Source organism: Miscanthus floridulus, chromosome 11 (assembly GCF_019320115.1).
Source record: "Miscanthus floridulus cultivar M001 chromosome 11, ASM1932011v1, whole genome shotgun sequence".
In the NCBI taxonomy this organism is placed as follows: Eukaryota; Viridiplantae; Streptophyta; class Magnoliopsida; order Poales; family Poaceae; genus Miscanthus; species Miscanthus floridulus.
The window spans coordinates 57,776,695-57,803,273 of NC_089590.1; the positions used below are offsets into that span (position 1 = coordinate 57,776,695).

General features: G+C 44.8%; 1 protein-coding gene across 2 annotated transcripts; it reads right to left on the reverse strand.

Moving 5' to 3' along the window:
• Nucleotides 1-814: 814 nt before the first annotated feature.
• LOC136493195 (transcription factor bHLH81-like) lies at nt 815-26,003 on the reverse strand. 2 transcript variants are annotated; one of them, XM_066489252.1, is made up of 6 exons: nt 25,246-26,003; nt 2,640-2,980; nt 2,099-2,212; nt 1,750-1,815; nt 1,489-1,557; nt 815-1,133 (listed from the first exon to the last, which is right to left on the reverse strand). In XM_066489252.1, the coding sequence occupies exons 1-6, from the start codon at nt 25,658-25,660 to the stop codon at nt 1,074-1,076; spliced, it is 1,065 nt and encodes a 354-aa protein (XP_066345349.1). In that variant the 5' UTR covers nt 25,661-26,003; the 3' UTR covers nt 815-1,073. The 2 variants fall into 2 exon arrangements, with proteins under 2 accessions (XP_066345349.1, XP_066345348.1); XM_066489251.1 differs by having other exon boundaries at nt 1,483-1,557.
• Nucleotides 26,004-26,579: the final 576 nt, after the last annotated feature.

Below are 26,579 nucleotides of genomic sequence, written 5' to 3' on the forward strand. Positions count from 1 at the left end.
ATTTTGCAACTTTAGGGTCTTATCAAGCATTTTATTTGAAAATATTTGCCTCTCTATATTCTGCAACCCATCTGGCCCAAGCCGCCAATAGACATCTATCAACAAGACGACGACTTGGTTATTGTTGATCGTGAGGTAAATTTGTCAATAATTGGATGATAGGCCATTCCATTGCTTGGCTTATTTGCTTAGCAGATATTCGGTTGTTATGGTTCTAAATTTCTAACTCATTTATTTTCTATACTAGATGTTGCCTAATAAGCATTTGTGAAGCACCATTGTCTTATTTGAGGTAATTATGATAGTTGTTTTACAACTTTTTTAGTTTCTTTTGTTATATCGATATAGGGTTTTATGAATAATTATGAACTATATGCAATAAAAAAAAGAACTATATACATGCTGCCGTTAACTCTTACTAAGTTACTAGTACTACCATATGATTTCTCATATTACAAATTTAAAAAAAAAATGCTTAACCTAAAGGGTCTTTAGTTTCCTATTATTCACCCTAAGGCCCTTAAAACTATGGAGTCAGCCCCTGGTGCAGTGGTGTGTGGAGGGCCTACTGCCAGGTGTTAGTGTTCTTCGATTGCTTTGTTTGGCTGATACATAAGCCGGCTGAAGCTATTTTGTTGAGCCTCATAGCTGATCTGATGACGGGATCGGAACTTCGGAAAGTAACCTAAAGTACGGAGGGGGAAAATCCTTCAATATCATATCTAGCATCTACGGCAGCTCATGAGGCGCTAGTACTGGCTAGCAAGTAGTAAGAACTTATTTGTATAAGGGAAATTCATGAAACTGCAATAGGCCCTTAAAACTTAGAGTAGTCTAAGCCTTTCATTCCCCCCTTACTCCTGATTGAAATAAAAAATACGCTTCTGCTTTTCAATATGAACACAACAGCTACTTCTAGCTAGCTAGCTTGCATTGAAGCTAAACACTAGATTTGATGAATACCAAATATCTCGCCCAATCTGCTGAAGCCAATCAGCAGCCATTTTTTTCATGCTGTCTGACAATGTGCAATGCCGTTCTGTATGTTGCCGAGAACCCATTTGTAGCATATGTTATCTCCCTGGTGGACGATTGCCGCGGCAGGTGCACTTCTCCTTGTCTTCCTTGAGAGCCTGCAAGTGCATATATGTAAGAGTAGTGGATGAAACTAAAGAAGAATTTTGTACAGAATACTGATCGCTTCTTTAAGTTCATTCATGAAGGCATTGATTAAACAAAAAGATGTACTGACATAATTAATGATAGATCGATCGAATGATAAGCTCGTGGCCAGATTATTGGAGGGCCTAATGTGATGCTGAAATCATCATGCATGGAAGTGTACGTCAGATCGACTTCTTCATGTGTGTGTGTGTGTTTTTAATTTTTTCTATCGAACAATGCAGAAGTTGGAAACTGAAGCAGCATGAAGCAACCTCCGTTTTCTGACCATATATATGTGGAAAACGTGTTAATACGTACATATACCTGCAGCTCGCTCTGGAGTCCTCTGATGTGATCAACTGCTAAGTCCAGCATGTCCGCTGTACTAGTTTGCTGCCACATTTTAAAGAGAACGAATTAGAAGGATAAGAATGAACTGTGTACGTGCATGCCTGTAAAAACCTGCAGATTGTTGTCAGTTCGAAAAGATAGACTAAATAGCAACCATATGCACTGCATATATATAGAAACAAAGATATCATATATTCTGCAGCATGAAATCACGGATACTGTATAATGGAACACCTTGTCCATGTTAGGCACAAGGGCCTGCAACTTTCTGAGCTTCTCGCTGATCCTCGTTCTTCGCTCCTACAACATCATTGATCACATGCCTGACATTAATCTTAAATAATCTCCAAAAACAAATCAAATTAAAAGGGGTGCAATCAAGTGCCAACATGCAGAAAATATAATCATCTATCGATTATGACATATATTATGTACATTAATAATTTAAGATAGAGTTGCTCCATTATCAAGCAGATTTTCAGTGTTTGGTTATTAGCACAGTCACAGTGCATGAAAACTTGTTACTACTACAAGGGAACAGTGTGCCATCAGGCATCATCAAGAAGATGATGTGGGAATTTACCCGCTCTGCGATGCTCCTTGGATGCGTGGCACATCCACGCTTGGCTCGTACTCTAAATGGAACTTGGTCTTGCTGCACCTGCAGTAGGCCCGCCATTTCCTTCGCCACACCAAACTGCATCCACAGATCGATGATAAACATGAAATCATGCAGGCATTACACATACAACTAATTAATTTCCTCTATGGATGATTGCTTTGTAGTTTGTAGATTAGTATAGCCTTGTAACTAATGTTTCAAACAACATTAGCATATCGTGATTGGAATAGGATCATGTAGTGTGTTTGTGTGTGTATATATATATATATATAGGGAGAGTATATTCAGTAATCAGCTACAAAATAAGTTATTCTGTAGCCACCTCCATTTATGATAATTATATATATATATAAAAGTAGTTCTCTCTCTCTCTATATATATATCCCAATTTATTTCGAGAAAATCCCTTTCAGCAAGGACATGCAAATATATGAAAAACAATAACTAGCATTATAAATGGCAAGAACAGATCCGTTTTATGATAATATAAGTAGTACCATACCTGTAATTCATGAGAGTTACTAATACTGGCTATGATGTCGTCATTGTTGTGTATTCCTGCTTTGCTTGCCGGGTTGGAAAACACAATAGAATTTGAATCCTCCCATGATCCAATTGAGAACCCACTTGAGAAGGAACGTGCCACATTGTTGGCGGTGATGTTCTCTTCAGAGTGTCCAATACCATGCATATTATTGGTGAGATCGTACGGGATTCCATCCTCAGAGAATTGAGAGAGGGCTCCTTGTCTGGATAAGTTCATGGGGGACTTCATCTTCTTGTGATAGACACTCGTTGCATGGTGAGCCTCACCACCGAGTCCAGCCCTTGCACTTGGAAAACCTAATAGAAAAACACACAAGATAGATCCATCATTGCTAATTGTGTTCAGGATTGTATGGATGACATGTGTAGAGAATAATGAATGGATTTGTTGCTTGATGGATGGATTAATGGAGGAATCGATGCTAAATGAATGTCCTGGACAGATGCACAATTACAGTGCCCTTGAAGACCCTCACACTACGGGAGAGCCTGGCTTTGCCGAGTGTCGCCGGCTTTGCCGAGTGCTAAATGTCGGGCACTCGGCGAAGACCGGCACTCGGCAAAGCTCTCTTTGCCGAGTGCCCGGCACTCGGCGAAGACCGGTGCTCGGCAAAGAGCCTCTTTGCCGAGTGCCGGACACTCGGCAAAGGACGGCCCTCGGCAAAGAGCTGACGGGGTACTTGCCGTCAGCTTTCGCCGAGTACCCCCCGTTAGACACTCGGCAAAGAGTCTTTGCCGAGTGCCAGAGTTGGGATGTCTAGGTTTCTAACCATCTTACGTGACAACGTGCGCGAAATGTTCTCAAATTTTTACCATAGCCTCCACACGTGATGTAAAGACGCGTCACCAAGTTTCATGATTTTCGAATTTCGTTTGCATTTTATATAATTAAAAACACTTCACCCGCAATTTTGTCGCCATGTTTCGTGCGTGAGATGTTTGAAACTTTGGGCGTGCTCCTGAAAACGGCCTCAAAATACAATAAGTAACGCGAATATCATTTTTCCACTCGTCGAATTCCATGATTCGATGCACCTGCAGTTCAAACTTACATTTCCCGGAAAAATGCAATTAAATGAAATAAATTAAGGATATATAGCAAAAAGATCAAGAAATGTGCCAAATTTGAGGATGTACTTCAACTTAATGTGTAAGGGCTGAAGAAAAAGTTTGGAGGCAAAAACAAAAAAAAATTATGCTTTGCCGAGTGCCCAACTCTGACACTCGGCAAAGACTCTTTGCGAGTGCCTAAAGGGGGGGCACTCGGCAAAGGTGAAAGATTAAAAAAAAGCGGACGATTTTGGATTTTTTTAATCTGAGCTTTGCCGAGTGCCAGATCTGCGGCACTCGGCAAAGAGGTAAGTTTTTTTCTTTTAAGTATGGTTGTTTCTTTTTTTTTTTAAAAAAAAAGAAAACTCTTTGCCGAGCGCCATATCAACGGCACTCGCCAAAGATATTTGAAAAAAAAATTAAAAATCCTTTGCCGAGTGCTAGTTCGCGGGCACTCAGCAAAGGAAAGGAAATGTCCTACGGCCGGCCCACCCCGAAGCCCCATCGGCCACACACACACCAACACGCCCCTGCACCCGTCTCTGTGACCCGTCGCCGCCGCCGCCCGGCCGCCCCCCACCCTCCCCCGCCGGAGAGCCCTGCCACCGCCGGCGACCCCCGCGCCCCCATCCCCGCGCCGCGTCCCCGCCTTGCGCCCCCATCACCGCCGTCCGCCCCCCAGCCCCGTCGCCCACTGCTACGGGCCCGCGCCGCGCCAGCGGCCACCGACCCCGCCGCTCCGGCCTGCCCGCCTCTCCTCCCCTCCCCTCCGCGCCCCACCCGCGCCCCCGCCGGCGCCGCTGAACGCCGGCGGCCCACTGCCGTCGGAGAAGGAGAGGGAGGGCCGCCTTCACCTCCCCTCCCCATGGGGGTCGCGCCCAGCCCCCCCCCCCCCTCCCCTCACCGTCGGTTCTTGGAGGGGAGGAGGCAGAGGTGAAGTAGGAGGAAGGAGAAGAGGAGAAGGAGGAAGGGGAAGAGAAGGAGAAGAAGAGGAAAAGAAGAGAAGAAGGGGAAGAAGGAGAGGAGGAAGGAGGAAGGAGGAAGGGGAAGAGAAGGAGAAGGAGGAGGAGTTCTCGGCGTCTTCTTCTGCGCGTGCATGTCCCGCCACCGCCCAAGGTATATGCACTGTCCCTTTGTGAATGTCGGCGTTCATGCCGTGAATGTCGGCCTTCGTGCCGTTGTGAATGTCGTGAATGTTGGCCTTCGTGCCCTTGTGAATGTCGGCCTTCGTGCCGTTATTTTTTGTAGGTTTTGGAAACCTCCCTGTACAGGGGAGGTTCTGCCAAAATTTTCAACTTATAGTGTTGTGTTTCTTGTTTTGCAGAGCAGGACCTGTCGGAGGGGACCCGTAGTACCTAGGCGACCCCGATCGTCTTCGTCGGTGCTGCGGTCCTACCTACACAGCCTCGCCTCGCCACTGCACCGACTCGCCACTGCCCTGCTAGCCTGACTCCACCACCACCCTAGGTATAAATAACCTCTCTTATCATTGTCGTAGATCGGTGTAACCCAGTTAGGCGTCTCCCGTCCGAAAGAGATACGGTTGGAAGTATGCAGATCTTTGCATATGTATAACCGTATCTGTTTCGGATTGTCCACGTTTTCTGGACAGCCCGCAGATGCGTAGACGAGGTTAGTTTCCATGGTCTGCTCCAATCCGAGATAGAGTTTTGGCATCACCTCCGTGTTGTTCTCCGGATACACACTCTCCGTGATTGCTGACTTGGAAAAAGTGGCACCTATCTTACTTTGCAAGTTGGAGAAGATCTTTCCACCCGGCTTCTTCAATCTGATGCAACATCTGATATTGCACCTCCCGTATGAGGCACGAATGGGGGGGGGCCCATGCAGGCCTGTTGGTGCTATCCAATCGAGAGATGCCTAAAGACACTTCGGAAAAAGTGTAAAAACAAAGGCAAAATTGAGGCTTCCATTGCAAGTGCATTCACTATGGAGGAGGTGTCAAACTTCACAACATTGTATTATTCTGACAACCTTCCAAGTGTGCATAATCCACCTCCTCGTTACAATGCTGACGAAAATGCCTCGAGCCTCACCCTTTTCCGAGGGCAACTTGGAAGAGCACGTGCATCGACCAATAAGCCCCTGACAAATGTGGAGTGGCACAAAATCATGTTATATGTGCTGACCAACCTTGAAGAGGTGGACCCATATATTGCATAAGTTCTCAACGGACTTGTTTCAATAATCCCGCACTATTCTACATCCAACCCCCTTGTTTGTCGTTATAGGGAATTCATTCATGAATACTGGTCCCATTCAAGGGAACCAACCCCGCCGGAATGTGATACCCTTCTTTCCAAGGGTGCGGGACAAGGGAGCCCCAATTTTATTTCCTGGTTCAAAACCAAGGTACCGTCCAATTTAGCCCTGATTTGTTGTTGCTCATACGTCCGATTAATATAACGATGTATCTTGCTTGAGCTTGCAGGCCCGAACCGATGCGTCTATCAGTGCCGAGTTGAGACAAGTTGCCAACGGCTGTGACCAAAGGGTCAAGTCATTGGACGCCTACGATGTGAATGGATATCGATTTCACACAGGAAGCTACGAGCGGAGGCGGCCCAATCGAAGAACCACAAATAGCGGGGTTTTTACGCCCGGCACTGATGGCGTATACTATTATGGAAGAACTGAAGAAATATACGAACTTTCATTCTGTGGTAGCACAAATCTTTATCCTGTCGTATTCAGATGCCATTGGTTTGATCCAGGAGTAACGAGGAAGACCCCTCATCTTGGTCTAGTCGAAATTTGATAGGATTCCGTCTATCCAAGAGACGATGTGTACATTGTGGCGCAACAGGCCACACAAGTTTATTATACGTCATATGCTTGCAAGACTAGACCGGATCTTAGTGGTTGGTTTGTTGTGCACAAGGTCTCGCCACACGGCCGACTACCTGTCCCAAACGATGAAGATTACAACTTCAACCCAAGCACGTATGACGGAGAGTTCTATCAAGAAGATGGGCTACAAGGGAGGTTTGAGATAGACTTAACCGACGAGATAGGAATGGATGTAGACAATGTAATGGTTGATGATGATGACGATGGAGATGAAGTGCGAAATTCAAAGGACTTACAAATGCTTGAGCGATTACGTGTAGGCAATGACAATGAAGACAACATTCCTCCATCGGATGGTGTTGATTATTTCGACATGGTTGATAGTGATGATGAGACTTACGATCCAGCTAATCTCGATCATGAAGATTATTTGTAACATACATGTAATACTTTGTAATTTTGTAATTTTGTTTTGTTTTGTTTATTTTGCATCTATTTCTAATTACTTCTTTCTTCTTTTTAATTGCAGGTGATTGAACAAAAATGTCGGGCGGCCAGCAGAGGAACCTGAGCTCGTTCTACCATGGAGCCTCCGGTGTAGGAGCCTCTAGCGGAGGGGGCGAGGAGGAGCAGGGGACATCTTCGATGAGGCAGAGGAGCACGAGGACCACAACCAAGAGGAACAGGAGGACCACGCCCGCGGTCTAGCAGCAGCAGCAAGAGGAGGAGGAGGAGGAGCAGGTGCAGCAGGAGGCGGGCGAGGAGGAGGAGACGCTGGTCTAGGAGGAGGCAGACGAGGACGAGGACGAGGACGAGGACGGGGGCGGGACGGGAGCTACCGCTTTCTCTAGTTCGTCAGGTGTCTACTTGCGAGGACCCTCCACCCTCCCTGACCGACCGCATACTCGTCTACGCCTAGTGATTCGCCTAGAGGGGCAAAGGTAAGTGCCTTTGCATGTTATCACTTTTACTTCATATGCTATGTTCGATATCGAAATAGAGACTACTATGTTTTCTTAATCACTTCTGCAGGGGGTGGGAGATTGTGTCGGGGAACACTGCCTCCCGATATGTCAATGGCATCCTAGGTCTCCTGTGCAGGACCCACTTCCCTGGCATGGTCATGCATGCCGGGAACCTCGAGCCTGCCTTCACGTTTGCCCACTACGAGTCCGCCCCCCACGTGGAAGCAGGCACCGTGGCTGCGCTCGTCATTCGGGAGTTCTAGGTAAGTCTTCCTCGCACTACATGGCTCAATACAACGCATTTATTGGACTCTACTTGAAATAACTAATGCATACATCGTGTCTGTATATGCAGGAGTACTTCAAACTTGACGATGGATTCGAGGGCACGGCAGAGGCAGTGGCTAAGCGAGCTTGCAGGAAATGCGTCGTCGACGTCCATCATGAGGCGTGACTCCAGGCCATCATAGATTACTATGGGACGAAGCTCGGATAGAAGGTCACCAAGAAGGACATCCGAGAACAAGACTTGACGCTGACCAAACCCCAGTTCCTTGAGGTAGCTAAAGAACATTAAAATTGGTTCCTTTTGAGATTAAGTATGAATCACTTGTTTTTCTAATATGTCAACTACTTGATGATGTGTAGGTGATTCCTTGGTGGTGCAACGGGTACCCCGTGGCTTGGGCGAAGATGGTGGATAGGTGGTTAAGCGCGGAGTGGGCTGCTCAGCACGCGGCTGCCCGATAGCGGCATTTGTTCATGCCAGGTGTATCACACCATCAAGGCAACCGCAACCTCTTCGGATACGCCTGAGCATGGGTATGTGGTCATGTTTCTATTCTTCTTGCTTTTGTTGAACTCGGCAAAGAATTCTAATCATCTTGTTTTCGTTCTTGTAGTCGGCGGCACATCAAGGCCAAGAGTGCTCCAACTTTGCCGCATTTGCCATGGCACACAAGGGCAAGGTGTCGTCCGAAGTCTCCTTCAACCCGGACGACCCGGCCGAGGCGTACACAAACTCGAGCGCCTACGAGAAAATCATGGAGTACACGGCGGCGGCAAGGTCGATCCATGGGCCAGAATACGATCCACGGACCGACAACATTGATGCAAACACTATCATGAGGATTGGACAAGGCAAGAAGCATGGTCGCTACTGGATTGGTGACAGCATGATCGACACGGCCTCTACTCCCACTCTCTCCCAGATCCGAGCACAGAGCATGATCGCCTCCTCACTCCCGGCGATACGCTCACGGCCGGCCACTGCACAGCACCGGGTCGACACACTCCAGGTTATTCATGTTTTACTCGTCATACATTGATCTTTACACAACTCTATTTCCTTTGCATTATTGTAACATTAGCTTTGCAACAATTTGTAGGCCCAGGTGGAAGAAGCAAACAGGAGGGCCTAGGAGCTGGAGCTGGGGTTGGCGGCCGAGCGGGCCACGCGGGAGGCCGACAAACTCGCCCAGGAGAAAAGGTTGGCGGACATTATTGCCTAGATGCAAACTACGACGGGTGCTACAATCGCTATTCAACTAATCTTGTCTCATGCAATCTCTTCTCCTATGTGCAGCCTCAGTCGGCGGGTTTGAACAACCCAGCTCAGGGCACTCCAAACGAGCAGATGTTTCCTTCCCCGTCGTCAGCAGGATGGCCACATCAAGGGCCGCTTTAGTGAGTAGCGCTTGTAGTTTCATGTCTTGTTCTCTTCGCAATGGATTTCTGTCCGAGACAATGTTGTTGTCATGCATGTGTTATTGTGACATGTGGTGATGGATTTGAACTACTTGTTGAATGATGTGGAATCCTATCGAATAATGGATGGAATTACTGTGACATGTGGTGAACGGATGTGATTCATGTGGTATGTGTGATGGATTGTGACATATAAGGTGCTGGATGTGGTATATATGTGATGGATGTGATATATATGTCATATGTTGTGTTTGCAGTGATCGAAAGCAAAAAACAAAAAAAACAAAAAATTTTGGTCACTTTGCTGAGTGCCTTTTGCCCTGGCACTCGGCAAAGCTGCCAAAAAATGCACTACCAGGTCTCTTTGCCGAGTGCCAGTACCCTGGCACTCGGCAAAGCTATGTACACTACCATGTGTTTCACAGCTTTGCCGAGTGCCAGGGCTCTGGCACTCGGCAAAGAATTTTCCAAAAAAAAATATTTTTTCTTTGCCGAGTGCCGTCTCAGCTAGGCACTCGGCAAAGATTTTTTTAAAAAAACATTTTTTTTCTTTGCCGAGTACCGGGTCAGGAAGGCACTCGGCAAAGGATTTTTCAAAAAAAAGGGGAAAAGCTTTGCCGAGTGCCTTCCTGACCCGGCACTTGGCAAAGACGCCGTCAACGACTGACGGCCAATTTTCTTTGTCGAGTGCCGTCCTGGCACTCGACAAAGCCTTTGCCGAGTGCCCGACAAATGACACTCGGCAAAGAACCCTTCGCCTGATGCGGCTTTGCCGTTTGCTCTTTGCCGAGTGTGGCACTCGGCAAAACCTTTGCCGAGTGCAATAGGGCCTTTGCCGAGTGCCCCAGGCACCCAGCAAAGAGCGCGTCTCCAGTAGTGTCACATATGTAAGTGGAGTCATATTCCTAGTATGATTTTGCACTCAAGTTCTAATAGAACTAGAAGTCCTAATAGCACACCTATCTTGAGTCCTAGTCCAAGTAGAGGATTTGAGTCACCAGACAACAGGGAGGATGCACATGCAGATCCTTCTCACAAACTAAGGGTTCCTTCCTAGGGGTATTGGAGAGGAAGCCTAAGAATGCATGGCTCGAGCAGATCTAGTCTCATCGCAACAATGGTCGCTGGGGCTGATACCATGCTACTATTTGCCTTAGGCTTCATCAACGAGTCCTAACTAATTATATAGGATTGTGGTGGAAGGTGGTCGGATCCGATCGTTGATGACTCATATACTCGGGGAATATATGTGTATTAAGTGGTTAGTTGAGTGGATGCAAGGATTAATACAAATTTTCTAGAAACCAAATGGATCGCTACCAGGTCAAGAACAACCCAGAAGTGATAAACGTAAATCACTGCTGAGTCAAGATCACCCTAGGAATGATGGATATAAATCACTATCGAGTCAAGGACACTCCAGCACTGACGGCCAAGGATCACTGTGAGTCAAGGACAACCCAACAGTGATAGGGTATCACTATTGGATATTGTTTTCACCTAACAGTGAAATCATGCCCCTATATAACTGATGCGTCCATTCAAAAGTTTGATCACCCCACTGTGATGCTCCCAATTTTTAGTATCCCTCTGAGGATTGCGGTCGTCGACGAGCATCACTGCCCTTGAGGACTACCACCGGCGCCCCTATGAGCACTATTGCCCCATGAATAGTGCCTTTGCCCCATGAGCAACATTGTTGCCCCTGTGAGCATCGCCTCCACACACCTCGACCGAGATACATGAGCTAGTGTCCCTCTTCTCCTTCGCCCCATGGTGAGAAACCCCCACCTCTTTTTCTTCATCACCACCATTGCTTCTGTTCTCCACTTAAGCAGTTAAGCTCAACACCGGTACATAGGTCAATATTCCCTCACTACTAATTAGGGCTAGAAAAGAATACTACTGATTATTTGATTAGTATTGTAACATGTAAGAACAACTGGTTGTAGTATCCTTTGAGGTCTTATAGTGATAGATTGATGAACACCAAATTTTTTATGGTTTATTCAAATTACTAATGGTTGATGAACATCATATAAAAGTTACTTCATTCTATTAAATTGGGTATGTAAGGACCTCCTCCACCTTTACCAGTGACACCAAGATATTTTCCTAGATATATGCCATTCAAGCCAACTTTGAAGTGTTCGCAATTTACGCATCCTTCAATTGTAAGGAATCTTATTTTCCACTCAATTTATTATAGTTTGTTACATAATCCTCCTCATGTCCTTTTGAAATCTACCCTAGAAAATTGAGGTGCTAAACATATCACCAATGGACAATTACGACAATGTCATATTGATTTCTTAATCGGTACTAGGGGGAGCCTTGAAGAGGTTATACAAATTTCTGTTATGGGGAAGAGGCACCCTATAAGAGAACTACTAAGAGGAATGTTGTGAAATCTTGTTTAAAGGCGCTTGCAGAGATTGATACTTTTTGCTTGATTTCTCGTCTATCCAATTACAAACTTTACCTGAGGACAATCCAGATGTGGTAGCAGTAAGTGAAAGGATTGCTCGACACAACGAAAGTGTTGTAGTACAATCAAATTGGTGCTTAGAATGTATGCTTATACTTATATGTTTCCATTTGTGGTTCTCATATTATGTTTGTCGACATCACTTATAGGTTCTAGATCATGGTTTCACCTATGCTGCTTGTAGCTTCCAATCAATTCTATGTTAAGCCATAGAGAAACTTGGATACCACTAGTACTAAGCAACTGCAACACCCACTTCAGATGGATGACAAAATCATTTGCCTTTTGCTTTGGAACCTAACCCATTTTTGTTTAGACCAATATGTTCCATCTTTGGTAGTCTATATGCTCGGCCTTGTGAAGCAAGAGATAGTGCATTGATGCATGTGTCGATTTATTGAAATGATGTGCTCAGTTTCACAATTGGAGATTCACTACACGGGCTATGCCATGCAATGTAATAACCAATATTAGTGGGTGTGCTCCACTTAGTTTGTATTAATGAAAGTGCATCTAGCCCTTTAGCGTGTTTTGGAGGACTGCATGCAAACATGATTAAAGGACTAACATGTTTGCTAATTGTTGGGCAGGATCTTGATTTTATCATATGTATTTGAGATATGTTTTATTGAGTGAATCATCATAAATCAAGGCTCAATTAATTGGCCAACAAGCATAATATTCCATATGTGGTTGATATTGTGAAGAAATGGCAAGCCAATGTGTGGAAGTGGAAAGAGACATGGTCTTATGCAAATATGTGGTCACATTTTGTTGGCATGCACATATGTATTATGGAGTATTATTGAATCAAATGAAGACAAGCCAAGTCATGTGTTGTGATGGATATTCTTGGAAACATGACTTGGACATGATCAATTATCAATTTGGAATTTCTCATTAAATCAAAGGCAAGCACAATTGTCAAATTACGCAATTGACAATCATAAGGTGGAAATATCGAAAGGGACATGTTTTTTATGGATATCAAAATTGGTCTCTCATGTGAAGCTTATTGATATTGCACATGGATGAAATAGATATTTCATATTTGATTAAAAAGACGAATAATGAAGCTCGATTGATCTCAAGATTGTTGATTCTAGAATATATTCAAGCAAGGATGATATTGTGGATGAAATGGATTTTGTGATGTGATTAAGGATGGTTTGATAGATTGAAGATAGCAAGGAAAGGGCTTTGAGGTACTAAGTGAAGGTGAAGAGCAAGCGATGGCTTGAGCATTTAGGTACCATGGATACTTTCATTGAGTCAAGCACTAATCAAGCTATGAGCACTTGTATCTTGAGGAGAATGAAGTCATTGTTGGATCATATCAAGAAGTAGTGACTTGAAACCATAAAGTGAACTCATATGTGCTGAAATGGTTCAAATCACATGCTCAAGTTGGTTGTTCTCAAAATAATGGAGTCAAGTTGGTTGCAACTCTTCAGAAGATAAAACAAGAAGAAATGGCATATGAGAAGACATAAAGCTCAATTGAACTAAATTATGTTTTTCATTTAATCCTAAATTTGTATGAGAGGGGTGCAACATGATGCGAATGATAAGTCTATAGTGCTCAAGAAAACCCATGTGATATTTGAGAGAGAGCAACCCAAAAACTAACTGAGAGTGTGCTAGAGGAAACATACTACATAATCGGGTATGCACTACTAGCACTGTTGAGGTTCAAAATTTCTGAGGAATTTTTTAGGGAATTTTCGATCATGGGTTCTCTGTATTGGTGGATCAAAAAAATCTGAGGACGATGATTGGAATTTCCAAGGACTAGGAAGTCAAGTTGTCTAATGACTAGTTGTTGTCATATCCAGCATTGTCTTACTAACCCTAAGGGCTAGTAATGACTAGTTTTCATTGGTTGGGGTATTTATACTCCCAAGCCCTCCTATTTGGAGCAGTTGATTCTGGTGCATACTCATGGCATTCTAAGCCTTGTGAGAGCACTCCCCAACCGATGCTTGTGCATTTGAGTGATTATTGCAAAATTCAAGTATTGGGTTGACTAAGATTTACTTAGTGGGCAAAAGAGAGCAAGCTAAAACCTTGAGCACTTGTGGCAAGTCAAAGATCTCATGAAGCATTTGTTAACCTTGGAGGTCAAGTCTCCTAGAAGGCTAGGAGTTGCTCGGTGACCTTCTAGTCTCGTGGAAGGCCACGGGCATGTTTGTGAGGTCTTTGATCTTGCCTTTGATGGGAAAAGATCAACATAGTGTATCAAGAGAAGTGTTTGATTGCAACCCAGCAAGAGCTTTCAGAGAGTGGGTTTTGTTGTGATTTAGTTTTCCGAGCAATCAGGATTTTTTTTTAAAAACTAAATACAACCTTTAAGTTGTAACTTTTATGAATACCTATTCAACCCCAACCCCCTTTAGGCAATAGTCTGGTCCTTTCAATTAATGAGACTACTATGTGTAGCTATGTGTATGGACTCTAGTTTGTACTTTATGACACTTGGTTTGTATTGACTTTATCTCTACCTATTATGTATGGTTTTCTAATTATGATATATTCATTATCAAATCATGTGTTGGGGATTCAAACTCACTATAATTGTGGTATAATCTTGCAAAAAGATATATGTGATGAATTAATGATATTACTAAATGTAAAATATTAGATAGTAACATATATTTCAAAATGTTGTGATATTTGTATAGTATTTTTCGTATCCATAAGTATATTTCTATCTCGATCGCTAAAAGTCCTTCTCGGCTGCTCTTTTTTAGGAGCAGTTACAGTTGTGGTGACTTTATTACTAAAATTGCCATTGAGGGCTGTTGCTGCAGCAAGCACTTTCAATCATGCTGTTTAAGTGCTAGAGCAATCTGAAAGATGTACATGCTCGCAATACAAATGTAACTTTTGTCATACACTCCTTCTGTCCAGTTATATGTCTTCATTTTAGCTTTCTAACAGGTGCAAACAAAAATTATGTAAACCTAGACATACAGCATGGAACATGTTGTGAATCTAGAAACCTAAATGCACTACAACGATAGATATATCTTGGGATAGAGGAAATATGCCTCTAATAGTATGATTATTTGTTTTTTTAACTATCACGGGGGAGAAAACCCCACCTCAATATATATTGATATGAAATTAATAGCCTCATTTTTTTGGCAAAAACGAGACAAAACCCTGTTGTCCGGTTAATTTTAGAAAACCGAACTAAAACCATACAACGCCCCAGCACAGAGGCGAGGTTGTGACATATCCACTAGTAAGGGTAACAAGAACAACAACAAGAAGAACACTCCCTAACATTGGAGCGAAAGGTGGCATAACCACAAATACATCAAAACAAGGAGAAAGACTACAGCGCCATGGCATAGGAGCTCTTCGATGATGCCTCCAAAGAGGTGAATAACACCAAGCATCATCGGCCAGCAGGAGCTTGGCAAGGCTTTCACCCAATTCTTGGGCCGAGGAGAACTGTAGTGACCTGGCCGGCCGAGGAGGAGGCAGTGAGAGGTTCTACAGCGACGCCTTCGAGAAGGAAATTCATCGTCGTTGGCCCAGCCTAGAGCTGAGCTAAGCTTTTGGCCAGAACCTTCACCCCGACTCCGCCTTGATGCTGTCATCGCACCGCACTGCTGAATCGGCGCTCTGCCCTCACCGAGAAGAGGCATAGGGGGAGGGCACCCGCGAAAATGCAGCCTAGCTGCCGGCTCGCCCGCGGCCAAACCGCGCGCACCGCGCACATGCGTGAAGAAGAAACCACACCGCTGCCTAGGGCACCACCTGTGCCCCGGTCCCGGTGGACCGACAGCGGCTCCACAAGATCCGGACTTGCGATCGCCAGATCCATTGAAGGACATGCCCACATGCACATAGCCCCACCCCGCATGCCCCGCGGCCAAACCATGCACCCAGGATCCCTGCACAAGCACATGCAGAAGAACACCGTACCAATAGACTAGCACCACCAGATCGAGTTCGGCGATGGGGTGGCAATCCAGGAGACACCGGTGCAGGGCTCCCACACCCAGGGGCACCACACAGGGATGTCAGGCAGGAGGCTGAGCAGCGAGCGTCCACGTCGCGCTAGCCTAAGGTGGAGATGGCAGAACCGAGCCCATGGGGCCCAAATCCAACCGACGGCCGCCCCAGTTTGCCGGTGTCGACGGGGAGGGGGAAGAGGCAGGGGGATGCTCCATCCCGGTGAGGGGGCGGCAAACCCAGGCTGTGGGGGACGGAGCTGCCCAAAGCCGCCGGAGCCGGCCGCCCATGGATGTCGGTGAAGGAGAGGGCGGGGGACGCGCCAGCCCGGTGTGGGGGCGGCAGATCTAGGCCGTGGGGGCAGGATTTGCCCGCCGATCGCCCGAAGCTGTCGGAGCCGACTGCCCACGGATGCTGGAGAAGAGAGGGCAAGGGCAGGGGAGAATGGAGGTATGTTTCGGAGAGAGGAGGGGTGCGACCGGCTCCCCGTTTTTAGCGGCCGGCGCAGGCCGCCGCTGCCGCACGCATGAGGGCGGCGACAACGGTCGGGGAGGTGGCTCGGAGTGGGGCGGGCGAGCGGCACCGGCGGGCGCCCCCTGAGTCGCACATGGGGTGCTCGGCGAATGTCCTTCTTGAATATCGTTTTGCCAATAATTTTAGCTGATTTCGTATGGAACCTTTCTAGAAACTTGCTACTGCATATCGCGAAGATTATTTGATTTTTCTTGATATATTATTTTTACTACAAACCGAGACATAATATATATCTAAATATATAGTAAAATATACATATCTAAAAGAAAGATAAAACGTCTAATAATTTGATTTGAAATGAGGGAGTAGCTGTGATCAATTGCTTTTGTACGCATACGTCAGCAGGGGGAGGTCAGCTGAACGGCTGAACCTAGACATGCGATGCGAGTACGCGACAGCAGCACAGCAACGCTGGTCGCCGCGTGCCAACTGCTAAGGTCGATCAGTGGGGCCTAGTATATGCAACCAAGTGGGAATTATTTTAGTTTGTCGCACTCACACTCAGCAAGTTGTTCTGGGTCGATTCGGTGCAGTCCTAACTGCGGCTGACTGAAACTAACGACTGAACCGGCTGGATCCCAAACGTCCGTTTCCACGGCGAGCGGCCGGCCTAGCGGTTCGACGCTACAGCAACTTCTTCACAGGAACGGTACTACTCCCATGTCTCATATATAAAATTGATAGAGCGGTTTGGGCCCCGAGCAATAAGCATCCATCCTGCGCCTGTTCTAATTTTATAAGAAATTGCTTGCCCACTGATTTGTTGCGATTCTGCCTCCTATTTCAAGGAAAAGTGGTCAACATCGTTGTATCATTATTAGTGAACACATACATATAGTAGGTTTTGTACTTTTTGTGAGGAAAAGAGTTAAGAAATAAATACTACGATATTATGAAAAGGCAACAGTTATTTTGTAAAATAACTACAGATGAGCCACAAACCTGGTGTTCCTACGATTCTACTAGCATGTGTTCTGCAACATAAGTTCACAAATGTGAATGAGATAATTAGAGCCGGCTGCGGCCAAGGTATAATAAACATTGTCAGTTTGTTAGGTTATTCAATGATTGTTACTGCTTGCAAAGTCATCATTTAAAATAGCATCTGGAAAAATATGGTAGACGTGTCAAATTGTAGTACTGACAAATAAATTATGGCCTCGAGTACATGTCATTACTCTAGTATACCATGTTGTATCTAGTAGAAGATAGACATTACACATCAATTGGTCCCACTTAGACTTATATGAGTGGCTCGAGTTAGACAAAGCATAGGGCTCCAGCCCCTATGTGCAAATATAAAATATGTATATACTTGATTATTATATATATGTTCAAGTAGGTACGGCCGTACGGGCAAGCAAATTCTGAATTTAGAAAAACGTACGCATGCATGAGATGCGCTGTTGCGTCCACAAACCTATTAGCCACACTGTTCTCTATGTAAAAAAGATGGCCCTACCATGAAAAACCATGGTAACTATGCAGGCATGCAGCACCTAGTTCTGTATGTAGCACCTAGTTCAGGCAACCCAGTATGACACTCCATCCATGATCAAAAAGAAGAAGAAGAAGAATCTCCTACAACTAAAAAAACAAAGCATGGAAATTTTTTTGTGCGACATTTTACCGTGGGTCCATCGTCCTGCCTCCTGCGATCCCATGCCCCACACTCTGCCAAGCCTATGGTCCCGCGTCCGCGCCACCTCACCACGCTCTCGGGCAGCCGGGGTCGATTCCCATGCCCCGCGCCCTATTTTCTTTTCTTCCAAAAAAATACGCCGCTCTACCTGCCGACCGCATCTCCGCCCATGGGGGAGGACACGGCCACCACCGCCCATCCTGCGCGGCCTCACGCTGGAGGAGCTAGTGACGGCGGTGTGGCCATGGAGGACGAGGAGCCCATAGACTCGCCGGCCTCCGCCATCGTGGACTGAGCGTTCCACCTACAGCCTGCCATGCCTTCCTCCTTCGGATCTGCATCGGAGGGGAAGGTGCAGTCCCACTCCCACCTCGATGCACGGGGCTCGACGTAGGGGTTAGCGCCGCCGCTGCGGCCTCAGCGCGCGGGCGGACTAGGGGCGTGTCATCGCCTGGAGACACGGTGGCCAAGGGGGAGGGTGCCGCCATGGCCTCAACGCGTGACGGACGATGGCTAGCACCATCGCTGCCCACATTGATCCAGCAGTTGCAACTCTCGACTCTAGGTACTATTCGATTTGACCGTCTCTTCCCCATTCTCATTGGTTTTTGGTTTTGATCCGTGTTGATTGTGGTTTTGATGGTGATTTGTTTGTGTTGTTCAGAGAACCATTTGTTGCCGAGCTTCATGGACACGTCGGCTAGAAGTGGTAGCGTTAGTGATCGGAATGGCAAAAAAGAGGACAAGAGCATTCAGCGTTGGCCAAGAAAGGCATGTTCAGGTACGTGGACAACCTCCTCCACGAATCCACCCGAGCCTTGCGTTACTTTAGCAAATCTGACAACACCACATGCCTAGGTTAGTGCTTGCATCTTCTGATCCATCTATAGCAGCCAACCAGTATGGGAGTTAACTTGCTCTTCCAAATCAAGAAGGCCTTTTCATATGTCACATCTTTTTGGATGAATTGCTTGATATGCTTTGCCCTGCTACAGGTTGCCAGGCTTCCCTTGCAATAGATAAAAGAGCTATTCTCTGCACATAATTAGTGGATGAATCCGACCTATATATATTAAATGGGAACTTTGCAGATGCATGGATGAATTCTCTCTATTTTCAATAGTGGTCATGTGTTTTTGAAAAGGCATTAGAAAAGCAAGATGCATATGAACAATATACAGTGATGGTCACTGAGAAGTAGGATATCACAATGCTTTCCTACTTTCCTCTCATGCTCATGCCAATATGTCATGCCTTAGTAGAGCTTCTAAAGTGTGTCAAACTGTATGCTCTTATCTACTTGTTAAAGTTATGTGGATAAAAAAATTCTTAGAAAATGGTGTCCTTAAATTGCAGTTGTTGTTTTAGCAAGGTCGGTTTCTCTTACTATATGGTCAAAAAATGATGAAAAAAGTTGTGTTAATTGTGATGTGTATTTTTTGGTATGCCTACAATACAGTGTGAATCAATTTTCTACTCTGCAGGAGGTAAAACATTGCATGGTATGGGATCCTCGTTGTCTTCCTAATGCTTTGTAAAGGTAGACTTCCTAATGCTTTGTTATCTTTTTTAAATAACAGATTGTTGAAAAGCCTGTAAGTTATTACCACAGTGAGTGTTTTCATGTGCTATGTGACTCCAAGTATTATTAATGTGTAGCTGGCTCTTTTTTTAGATAAGCAGTGAACAATAGACAATTGAGACTGTGTTTCATTTATAATCAGTTTTTGGATGCCATATGGGTGGTTGGGGTGGTATCCAAAATATTTTTTAACTGCTCCATGGAAATTGAACAAAATCGATGATTTCACTTCTTCATTTTACTATGGAATAAATTTATCTTTCCAAAACAGTGATTTTGTTCAGTATAAAGAGAGAAATCAGTGCTAACTGATATGCTAATTTTTTTGGCTTATCTAAAAAGAGTCAGAGTATTCAACTCAAAATAAGATAGATCTTAAACAACATAGAACCATGTGATCCTCTAATATATAAAAAGAGATGTGTGCCAGTTGTATCATTTGTACTATTGCAGGTATCTTAGGACCACTCAGTGGTGTTCTTCGATCCATGCTTATGATTTTTTTGGTTCAAAATATGACTTTTTGTGCTTATAGCAACGCACAGGCCAATACATATATTACAGTAACCCTATTTCGCAGATTGGAGGAGAAGAAAAGTGAAGGGGAGCAATTTGATCAAAAACAAAAGTGAAAAGTTGTAGATTGAAGGAAAACAATAATTGGTTGATCATTTTCTAACATAGATCACCATACAATGCTTCAGTCCCCGGATAGAAAAGGCATATAGGTAACTCTGTTTCATCTTACAATTGATGTAAAAGTTAAAGCTCAATTGCCAGTGACCTGTGAATCTTGTGACGCTAAGCATGACCCATACACTGGATTATATGCTTTTAGAACATAACTGTTGTATTTGTGTATACTCACTACCCCAACGCTCCAAATTATAATAACTAAATGTGCAAAGAGCCACCCAACTTTATCTGTCCTATATGTTGCATGCAGAATAAGGCAATTAATATGATACTGATGTGTGTTATCATCAAACTAGCCATTTGTAGTTTCTTTTTCCCTTAAATTAAATATACATGGGTTTTAGGTTTTCATAATAAATGGTTTTTTCCGTACAGATAATGATAAATAATTTATTTAAATTTTTGGTTAAGCTGCTAGAGAGCCTGTTCAATATTTTTAACAAATTTTCTTTGTTGAGAAAGTTTGATGCATAGATAACAGTTTATCTGGATATGACATTTTTTTCTTTTTATCCCAAAACTACAGGACCATTTTAAAAGGTTGAATAGGATCTAGAAGTTTTGAAGCTATATTGTTACATCGAAGTTTTGAACGGACGATTGAAACCAATTTAGTCAAATTGCATACTAGGGAACTTTTGTTGCTACAGCAGTGTAACAGATTGTTATTAATATACAATTAAAAGTAAAAAGGCTAGATATGAACCTATGAGTAAAGTACTTTGACAATTTGAAGAAAGACAACCATCTGTCTTAGTAGTAGTAGGGATTTATTTCCAATGATGTGTTGTAGTCTTTCTGTTCATATTTGATATATATGTGAACTGGCATGATATATTTTTATAACTTTTGCTCATTCAACATTGTCGTGTCTTCTTCGTAGGCTCTCAGATTATTCTTTGTCGTGTCTTCTTGAAAAATTGCAGGTATGTCACCTTGAGTTGGTAATTTTAGTTAATGTTATCTGAGAGCTTGCAGGTTTTGTGTTAGAGATGATTTCTCTGTTGGCATCACTATATGGTGTTTCTTTTCTGGATAGTTTCGATGCAAAGTTCTATGCTTAATAATGAAAACATAATATTTTTGTTATTACTAAACTATAAGACTTGCAAGTTGAAAATTTTAGTACGTGACTATGTGGATATGACTCTTCGTGCATACGACTGATAATTTTAGTATGCAACTCTGCACGAATACTAATTAACCCATTTAACCAGCAAACATGGATGAATTTCAGCATGTTTATCAAACAAAAAGAATTACTTTTGCTTTGAAGAATGATTTGTAGGTTTTAATTCCACATGAGGACCTGGTCTGGAATAGGCAAGACGAGGAAACCATGAGGACCACCTCTTAGGTTGGTTTTCTCCCACTCACCTGAGATTGATCCCTCTCTCTCCTTGTTGGATTGCTCGCGAATGTGCTTGTCTTTTGTCCATTGGTTTTGTGTCTCTGAAACTGAATGTTGCAGATTGACCGTGTGAGTTGAAGTGGACTGTGTTAGTGTTGTGGTGACAGGATAAATTAGTATCAGCAAGGATGATTCACCCTGGTTTTATCCATATCATTTTATTAATCAGGTGGAGTCAATGATATATGATTTTGAACTTGTGTTGCTTTTGTGCAGGTTCAAATATGTGATTATGAACTTATCTTCTTTGAGCCTGCAATGCTGGAAAAAAATTCTAATTTTTTCATGGTAGAAAACATTGTGCATTCCTTTTGCTTTTGGATTATTATATGTTTCTGAAATTGAGATCTTGAAACAGTCATATCTTTGGATTATTGGGGTTGCATAAACACTTTTTATATGAGCTGATCCTATTATAATTAAAGTGGTACAAAAGATAGTCTGAATTCCTACTCAACCATGTCCCCTGCGCCTGCCAAGAGTTGATCTTGTGCCTGTGCAGTGCCGTCTGAATAATGTATTGTTTTAGGTAAATGCATGGGTCTCTTGTCCTCAAGATGTCTTCCAATGAGGTCTTGTTAATTCATTTGGTTTATGAAACCTTTGATATTAGAATTGTGGTCTAAATAGTGCCTTGTTTGATCAAGTTTGGTAGTAAACTTAATCTGTTTTTTTCATTCATGAATTTCTAATTCCCTACATCATCTGCTCTTTTTTCATATTAGTATGCTCTTGTATGCTAACTTTGATTTTATTTGTTACTTGTAATATTTGCATGGTTAGAAATCTTGGTTCATTAACCTTGTACCCATCAAAAGATTTCACAAATGAAATAGTATCCCAGTTACTGAACTGCAAGTTTAGTAACCTTGAGCAGTACTTGAACTATTTGCAAGCTTAATTAATTGAAATAGTGGCCTGTTAGAAAGGAGTATTACGTGTGATAAATTGAATGGTCAAACACTCAAACCACCATGTTGTCTAACTAAAAAAAGACCGATATCTGCAAGACTCTGAATATGCAGCGCATTAGGTTAAGATTTTCTTGCAAGTTGCACTAGCTGACTGAAGAGTGTTATTAGTTTTCCTTTGGTTGGACATAAGGGTGCTATGAAACAATTGATTGCAGCATGTCTGATTACATTTGAATTGGTTGCAGGACATCGATGGAATCAACAGGTCTGCAACGCTGGCCTCCTCGAGCTGCCATCCTATCCTCCTTACCAGCTCTACCTTGGACGTGCTCAAGATGTTGGCAACCTTGAGGAGATTGACCAGGAAACCGCATAGGAGATGACGTCCCTCTTCCCCGGCAGCATTCACAGGCTCACGATCTTCTCGATAAGGTGGCAGTGCTTAGTGATCTGCTTCACGTCCCCATTCCCGGTTAATTAGTGCTGACACAGATACTTCAAAAAATAGAGAGTCTGGTTTAAAGACTTTACAATGGTCAATATCTATTTTGAGTGTCTTAATAGTTTTTGATAGTTTTTGTTAGGAACCTTACTAACTTTATACAAAGGTTCCAATTGTATCTATGTTATCCAAGTTTTCTGTTGCAATAAGTTTTTGTCGCACTCCCTCTGATTTGCAAATGTTTGATGTTTGGAAATATTAGACAAGGTTTGAAATATCATTGGAGCCACAAGTTCGTGCTGCAATGTTAGAGAGGGGAGATGGGTTAGTAGGCATGTAACTTGCCATGTGCCCCTTGTGTACGTAACTCGCAATGTGCTTGTGTGGCTGCTAGCTGGTCTCGCCTTACCGAGAACAAGTCAAACTCTTGTGTATATGTTGTTTCGTTGCAACAGGCATAGACATAGGTTTCTTTGTCTTACCAGTGTTTTTACATAGCCAATTGTACGTAGCGCTATCTATATCCATAGCAAGATCTAATATTAGGATCTTGACAGTGTTAATTGTTGAGAAGAACATGAACAAGGGGAAGAAACTGTTAAATGATAATACTCCCAATGAATATCATCTATAAAGAGGTTCTAGCTCTATAGACAAGATAATATTGCTTGTTAATACTTTTTTCATGATAATCAAAAGTACCTTTATTAAACAGTACTGTTATTTATCATGCGATCTGTGTGTTTTTAGTACAAAAGTTTTGTTGTCCCGTAGCAACGCACGGGCACGCTACCTAGTCTGATATAAAGCGTAAAATCAGCAAGTTGTCAATTCAAATTGGTACAACTAGCACATATACGAAGTTATCCAATTGTACGTCTTTTTTTCTTAAAAAAAAAGAGGACCTGTAAATTTCAGATGAACTGTAGAAATTGTGAATGTAGAAAAATGATAAAATATCAGTATATTTATATGTTTAAGGCCTCTTTGGAATGTCACAACAAGAAACACAGGATTGAATTGTGTGTTACAACGCAACAGGAGTTGGGAGCATTGGAAAGTTTTCTTATTGAGTGTTTGGACGCAACATAAAACCAAGAATCGGAAGACAAAATATATAGACACAAAGAAAATTTCCCAAAATGTTTGACCTTAATATTAGATTCTCTAAAAATCCCTATGATTGAACCATCCTGTATGTAGCTATATTAGTCAAGAGAGGGTACGTTCAGAATGAGCATCTAGAGTAAAGTACCTAAGGTACGACGGCAAACTGAATTTATTCTGAAAAGATAAAGCATGCATGCCCTATTGGCATAACAAAAGTGACAGAGAAAGCAACAAGCTTGCCTGTCTGTACATATATAGTAAAAGTTATTTTAACAAAACGAGCACAGAAAATCTTGTGTGCATATATAGTAAGATTTGTTTTTACTAAATTGGGCAAAGAAAGTCGTCTTGTCTGTCACGGCCCTGAATTAAAGATTGTTTGCTGCCGCTACTTCTACCCGGCCGAAAGAGCGAAGAGCAGAAGAACCGCAGCCCAAATCTCTGCCTAAACACACGCGATTGCTGTGTTGTACGTACTAATCGAATAAGCGACAAGAGAAGGAAGCAGCTAAGCTAGCAGCTGCAAGCTAGGAGCCAGACTTCTGCAGGGGTTTCAGCTCCGGCTTCTGTAGGGGTTGTGTCAAATGTTTGTTTTAGAAAGGGCTCCACATGAGGAGATGGTCAAGAGTCTGGAGCCATTTTTTGCCTGCGCAGGAGAAGTCTCAAAAACAAGCTTCGCGCGGCTTCTTGCTGTGGGTTCACGTCGTCTAGTGCGAATGAGCCGTTTTGCCAAACGTTTTCTAGAACGGCTTCAGCTCCTCTAGAGGAGCTGCTCCTTCAAAGAGGCCAAAGCCGAAGCCATTTTCAGAGAAGCCTGAGCCCTGCCAGGTCCTAAATGCATGTATTAGCTAGATTGCTGGTACATACATTGCTCGGATCGATGCTGTGGGTTCGATATCGTGCGTGTTAGTGTTACCTCTGCAGAGGCAGAAACATTCCTCAGGACACTCGAATAATCGTTCTCGTGTTCAGAAAAAATAAATAAAGAATAAGAAAAGCAAAGGCAGACAGACGAAAGAAAGAATATGTCGAACAGAAATCTAGTTAGTTGAAAGGAAGCTCGATACTAATGACACAGCCAGGGATGATAGATTCAGTGTTGACAAGAGCGAGGTAGCTCGTCGTCAAGAATCATGTGAAGCTGAAGAGCAGTGGTTTTTTTTGGGTCGGAAGAAGCATGCACAGTTAACAAGGGGAGACCGGAGACGAGTATATAGCGGTAGGGCTAGCATTGGCGGGCTTACCGTTATCCACGACGGGGCTGGAGAAGAAACCCGGCGGCGAGCTGCTGTGCCGCGGCAGCGACGCCGACAACGGGCCGCCGCCGTCCTGCCCCCCCTCCACGGCGAACTGATGGTATCGGTGATGATGAATCCAGAGATGGCCTTGGCCTTGGCCGTGGCCGTGCGCCAGCGAGATCTCGGGGCCGCCGCCGCCGCCGTAGTGGTGTCGTCCCTGCTGCATCGGCGGCGGCGGCGGCCGCTCCGCGGCGGACGATGACGGCGAAGGCGGCGGCTCTCCGGCCGCCCCACGCGACGGGAAGAAGGCCCTCACTGCCGCCCCCGCCGCCTCCGTGGGGTCGACGACGAACGGGTACTGCTGCTGCTGCGCGGGGCCATAGCGCGAGCGGCCGCCGCGCTCGTGCGGCGGCGGGTTCATGAGGGGCGGCGCTCACGGCTTCACCACACCACAGCACACGTATGTAGGGCGGGCCGCGGGCGGCAGATAGCTAGGTGGTGCCCGGTGGTCTCGAACCTCTCTCCGGTCGCCGCGCGCGCGCGTGCGCTCGTGGGCTACCTAGCTTATTAGCTGCTTGCTTCGCTTTTCCGCGCGCCGCCGAGCGAGAGCGAGAGCCGAGAGAGCTGATGAGGACAGCCAACCAGAAGCGCGCAGAGCCCTCCAACCCTCCAACTCCAAGCGACCAACCAACCTACCTACAACATGCGAGCTGAGTGAGGAAGCGGCCGGATTGGTGTGCAGTGTGCCAGTGGTGAGTCGCGACGACGTTGTGTGGCCTGTCACCTGTGGCGTGGCCGGGAGGGAAATATATGGGGGTCGATCGGGTCGCCTCGCGCTCGTCACGACTCGTGATCCATTCCGCGGCCTCTGGTGTGCTACGGTGGGGTTCTAGCTCTACGCTCGATCTTGGGGGCCGGGGCGTGTGGTTGCCGCGTGTGGGGGGTGTGGCAGGGGGGAGCGAGAGACACAGGCCGACAGGCGCCACGCCGGCGCGCTCCCCGTGACTTCACCTGGTTAGCCTTGCTCTCCGCCGATCCGGGTCCGCCTTGCTCAAAGCGGCAAGTGGGGCACGTGGGGAGGAGGGAAAGGTGGCCCGCCTACATGGCACCGCGGCGGCCGATGACGGGTGGGCAGTGGGCACCGCTGCCGTAGATGGAAACCCACGGCGAGAGAGGGAGAGGCCCAAAGCCGAGACCGGGAAGGCATGCAAAGGCAAACCGAGGCGCGACGGGACCACGGGGAGCACTGGCGCAATGGCGTCAATGGCCGCGGGTTCGACGCACCTCACGAGTCACGACACGCGACACTGCGACGCGCGAGAGCTCCACTCCATCGGCTG

Bases quoted from the DNA above. Each gene is read 5' to 3' on its own strand.
- LOC136493195 (XM_066489251.1), bottom strand. From the start codon at position 25,660: ATGAACCCGCCGCCGCACGAGCGCGGCGGCCGCTCGCGCTATGGCCCC. The intron at 1,816-2,098 runs GTAAATTCCCAC...ATGATGTTGTAG, and splicing joins CAAGGAGCATCGCAGAGCGG to GAGCGAAGAACGAGGATCAG. The intron at 1,134-1,482 runs GTACGTATTAAC...ATGCACTTGCAG, and splicing joins AGAGCGAGCTGCAGGTATAT to GCTCTCAAGGAAGACAAGGA.